General features: G+C 39.2%; 1 protein-coding gene across 1 annotated transcript in view; it reads right to left on the reverse strand.

Moving 5' to 3' along the window:
* Positions 1–3,426: 3,426 nt before the first annotated feature.
* The window catches only part of LOC101847410 (probable 39S ribosomal protein L45, mitochondrial), a 13,520-nt gene continuing 11,406 nt past the window's right edge, over positions 3,427–5,540 (reverse strand). Inside the window, exon 8 of the mRNA XM_005093037.3 lies at positions 3,427–5,535. Coding sequence (XP_005093094.2) covers positions 5,236–5,535 — 300 coding nt within the window. The 3' untranslated portion in view covers positions 3,427–5,235. The remainder of the gene's footprint in view (positions 5,536–5,540) is intronic.

Genomic DNA, 5,540 nt, shown 5'->3' on the forward strand with positions numbered 1-5,540 from the left:
CCTTTCACTCTTTCTCTTTTTCTTTCTCTCGCTCTCTCTTTCTCTTACACTCTTTTCCTAGCTCTCTCTATCGTTTTTATTTACCCTTCAACAGACACAATCACACACACACAAACACACAAACACACACACACACACACACACACACACACACACACACACAAGTAAAAGAAATAGTGGACGTAAGAAACAATGACAGAGAGAATTTAAAAAGTTATACAAAGAAGTTTGGAAAAAAAAGAGGGACGGGGAAAGGGTGTGTGGGGTGGGGTGGGTTGGGGGTAAAGAAATACAAACAAACAGACAAACAAACAGAATCACACATTCGGGAAAACAAAGCGCTGCATGAATGTCCCTGCATGATGACGTAGATGAGTGGGCCCACCAAGGGAAATAACCGAAATAATTAGGTTTTGGACAGATAGTTTCCAAGACTTCAGACCTTTCCTTTAAGTGGAAACTTTAAAGAAAACCTCAAAAGTCTAGCGACTCTTCTGCTTAAAATCACATTTTCTTGGTTACCTCCCTTGATCGGGCTACCTTATCTACGTCATCAGCGGGACAGCTTGTGCGTTTTCTTTCTGAATGTGTGAATCTTTTCTTTTTCTTAGTTTTGTTGTCTTTGTTGGGGGTTTTTTGGGGGGGTTTTCTTGCTTTTATCTTATCCCCAATATTTTTAGCCAAGGTCATCCCCAATATTTAAAAAAAAATCACATTCACAATATTTTCTAGCCCATCCTCAGTATTTTCTATTGCTCATCCCTAATATTTTCCAGCTCATTTCTAGTTCCTCCTGAATGTTTTTTACCTCACCCCCAGTATTTTCTAGCTCATCTTTTATAGTTTTTAGCTCATCCTCAGTATTTTCTAGCTCCATACTTTGTATTTTCTACCTCATCCCTAGTATTTTCTAACACATCCGCAGTATTTTCTAGACCATCCCCACTATTTTCTAGCTCATCCCTAAAATTTTCCGACTCATCCCTAGGATTTTCTAGCTCATCTCAAATATTGCCCATTATTTTCTAGATCATTCCTATTGTTTTATAAATCATTTTTAATTTTTTTTTTTATCTCATCCCTATTTATTTCTAATTCATTCCTAATAATTTCAAGTTCATTAACAGTTTTTTCTAGCTCATCCTCAGTGTTCCTATGTATTTTCTAGTTCCTCCCCAATATCTTGTAGATCCATCCCCAGTATTTTCTGGTTCAGGCCCCAATGTTCCCCAGTGTTCTCTAGTTCATCCCAAATATTCCTCACTAATTTTTAGCTCCATCCCCAGTATTTTTAGCTCCATGCCCATTGTTTTCTAGCTCATCCCCAATATTTCCAAGTTTTTTCTAGATTATCCGCAATATTTTCAAGCTCATCCCCAGTATTTTTTAATTCTACCCTAATAATTTCTAACTCGTCCCAAATATTTTCTAGCTGATTCCTAACATTTTCTAGCTAATCCGTAATATTTTCTAGCTCATCCCCAGTGTTTCCTATCTCATCCATAATATTTCTTAGCTCATCCACAGTATTTTTTAGCTCATCCCTAATATTTTACAGCTTATCCCCAGTATTTTTTAGCTCATCTTTAATATTTTTAGCTAATTCCCATTATTTTCTAGCTCATCTGTAATGTGGTTTAGCTCATCCCCAGTATTTTTTAGTTCATCCCTAACATTTTCTAGGTCATCCTTAATATTTTTTAGCTCAACCCAAATAGTTTTTCAAACTACCCCAATATTTTGTAGTCCAAGATCCTCAATATTTTCAAGCTCATGGTTGGGTGAAGAAATACAGACAAACAAACAGAATCACACATTCGGGAACACAAAGCGCTGCATGAATGTCCCTCTGATGACGTAGATGAGTGGGTCAACAAAGGGAGATAACCGAATTAATTAGGTTTTGGACAGATAGTTTCCAAGACTTCAGACCTTTCCTTTAAGTGGAAACTTTAAAGGAAACGTCAAAAGTCTTGCGACTTTTCTGCTTAAAATCACATTTTCTTGGTTATCTCCCTTGGTCGGGCTGCCTTATCTACGTCATCAGAGGGACAGCTTAACCGAAGATCAACTCAAACTAGTTCAACCCAAGTGGAGTCAACTGTATTAGTAATATTATAAGTATTATTAGTATTATTATAATATAATTATTACACATATATAATGCATTAATTACTATTATTATTTTTTTCTATTTTCTAATTTCAAAAATCAATTTATTAAAAAATAAGATATTCTTATTTAATTATCTTGCATCCCCTCAGATAGTTTATGTCAGCTGTACCCAGTAGGTTTCTTGTCTTGCAACAGGACGTGACATTCATTAGTAGAGGTTTTACTTCGCTCCCAACTGTATAAAGTCATATGAGCGCCAGAAGATAAGAGGCGTTACAACAAGAGAGTTACAAACATGAAAAAGAAGAAGGGGGAGATAAGGACGATAGATATTTCATAGGAAAGAAGAAGCAAACCACACCAGAGCACCTGCCAACCACCCACTCACACAGCGTGGTGAAATCAGCGCTCGTCAATATAATCAAAGTGAACAGGCATTTTTCCACAGGTCTGTGAATTTTTATCGAATTTTCCTTTCTTGGCACAACACATTAAAGAACACATTTCTGTGTCGATTTTACGGAAAAATGTTGCTTAAAGGAACGAAAAATGTAAATTTTCAGTTTCTGTCAGCAGACTCTCGAGCTAAGGAAATAAATCTTCTTTGATGGCATTTTTTAAAACTAATTTAAAATCTGAAACCAGGCGACTTCCACCTCTTTCATTCGCAAATACATACATCAAATTCTATTCAAGATAATAGGATATTTTTTTCATCCAAAGGAAGACAAATGAACAAGCTTTAAGATGATACACGTACCAATAACTCTACATGCCCAAAAATTTATTTTTTTTTTCTGTCAACTTTTAGTATTAGTAAGAGTGTTACGACATTTGCAACACAATAAGGTCATAAAAGTGCCAAAGATTAGAAGTGTTACAAGAGAGTAACAAACACAAAAAAGGAGGAGGGGAGATAAATACAATAGATGTTTGACAGGAAAGAAGAAGCCCAAAACTAGACGAGCACCTGATTCCACCGCGTCGTGACATAATTTCTTCAGTTTTAGTTTAGTTTTAGTAGAGGTTTTACGGCGCTCGCAACTGCATAAGGTCATATGAGCGCCAGAAGATAAGAGGTGTTACAAGAGAGTAACAAACATGAAAAAGAAGAAGGGGAGATAAGGACGATAGATGTTTGATAGGAAAGAAGGAGCAAACCTCACCAGAGCACCCGCCAACCACCCACTTTCTTCACAGACAATGAGACGAAACATTTGGCTAAATCTCCTCAGCCAAGAACGAAACAAAAACAAAATACATGTAAAACATATCTAAACGGTTTTTAAGATTTAAAAAAGCCAGGAGTCAGAAGAGGTCGAAGCAATAGCCACTTTTATTCCTCCAAGTTTTTGCAATATTGGGACACAAAAACAAAAACGAAGTGACCTTTGTTGAGTTTGAGAGACCAAAAAACAGAGACATATATCATTACCTCAGACTTATTTTGTAAATAATCTCTCTCTCTCTCTGACTCTCTCTCTTTGTTTCTGTCTCTCTCTCTTTGTTTCTGTCTCTCTGACTCTCTCTCTTTGTTTCTGTCTCTTTCTCTCTGTCTCCGTCTCTCTAAATAAGCTCCCCTTATTCTACTTCTGCATTTCTCTCTCTCTCTCTCACTACACACAAACAGACACGTACACACACACACACTCTCTCCCTCTCTCTCTCTTCCAAATCTAATTTACCTATCACTCTATTTTCAAACTTTCAACATGTCACTGTCAAAATCTTCATCACATTTCCAACTTCTACAAACAATCAAATCTTTTCTCCAAACAAAACCATAAATAATACTACTCCACAAACCAACTGACAGACATCGTCCACACATAAAAAAGCTGAAACCCAACCCAAAACCCAGAAACCATACCCACTCACTTCCACAGCAGTTTCTTGGGCTAGTGAGGCATTCAGACCAAAGATCCGCATCAGTCCGTCCGTCCTTCCTTCGGTTCATCCATCCATCCACTCATTCATCCATCCATCCACCCGTCCATCCATCCATCTAATGGACAGTAGCTGACTGGGGTCATAGAGTTAATAAAACACCACCTGTTTATTCGTTGGGAGTGCCTTTTTCACCCTGGGCAAAATGAGGACCCATGACAGGACCATTTTTATAATTTCTCCAGAATTGACAAACTAAGCTGAATTTATATTCTTTATATTTGGTACGTTTTCTCATCAAAATTTAACTGGGAGTACAATATTGTATCAGGTTTCACCATTTCAACAAAAAATGTACTTCAAAAAATTTGGCTGAACTTGCCCAACTCCATGGGTCTTTACCGAAGAAATCCTGAAATCTTACGACCACCGTAAAGCCAACTACACAGACCACTGTTGATCTCCATTATGTGGCAGGGCGTGCTTAGGCTATTGGGCTCGTAATCGTGAGGTTTTGGGTTTGGGGGTGGGGGGTTGAGACTCAGACCCGACGCTAAGGCACTTTACACGAATTTTCCTCACTTCACCCAGGTGAGAAGGGTACCCGACCATTAGCAGCGAAAGAGCTTGTTAGTATATTAGTGTCTTAGTTAGTGTCTGTAAAGTAGCAGCTTGCACTGTATGCTTCCCAGGAAGTTGAGGTTGTTTCAGAATGCTATCAGGTCTGCTCAGAAGGTAAGAATATATCTAGACTGTAAAGTGCACAGAGCCTGCTGTCCAGTGGGGATTTGCACTAAACAAATGCTGCCTGTTATCATAAATTAAATTGGTCAAAGTCTGACCACTAGTGGAGAGATACGAGAAGTAATCCGGTCTATCCGTTTGACGGATAAAGGCCCGGATACACACATGGATCTTTGGTCTGAACACGCAGTAGGGTCGGCGCCTCACCCATTCCCCACAGCACTGTTGTAAAATGACAAAACATCTTTTTTTTCTTCAGAGAAATTTCGAGAAAATATGGGGGTTTTTTGTCAGTGCAATCATTTAAAAATAAAGTCATTCCAGAATTTAAATTCTAATTTATTCAAAAACAAGTCGCAGTTTCAGTCTGATTTCTTTTCACACAAGTAGGGTAACTGATCAGGCTTTCGATATAAAGCACATAAAAAAATTTGGCACCAAAATGAAAAAACGCGTTTCGTCATTGTCAGCTTACGGCACAGCAGTCTCTCAGGCTAAGGCAGGCTTCAAACCCCCGCCCCCCGTCATTCTGTCCACCTCCCCCTCCTCCTTCTTCTCTCCTCCTTCCTTCTCCTCCAGCGGGGGCAGCGGCTCAAACACGGGCACCTTGTAGGTGCGGAGCAGCGCGTCTCTGGACGGGGCCCCGTCTGGGATGACTTTGCCGTGGATTCTCCATGTCCCGTACGTGTCCGAGATCCACTTCTCCATGATGACGTACTCCACCACAGACTTGGCCAGATGGGGGTCTCCGTACATGAGTCGGCCAAACCGGTCGTAGATGGCCAGGATCTGGT

This window comes from Aplysia californica, unplaced genomic scaffold, assembly GCF_000002075.1.
Source record: "Aplysia californica isolate F4 #8 unplaced genomic scaffold, AplCal3.0 scaffold00057, whole genome shotgun sequence".
Lineage (NCBI taxonomy): Eukaryota > Metazoa > Mollusca > Gastropoda > Aplysiida > Aplysiidae > Aplysia > Aplysia californica.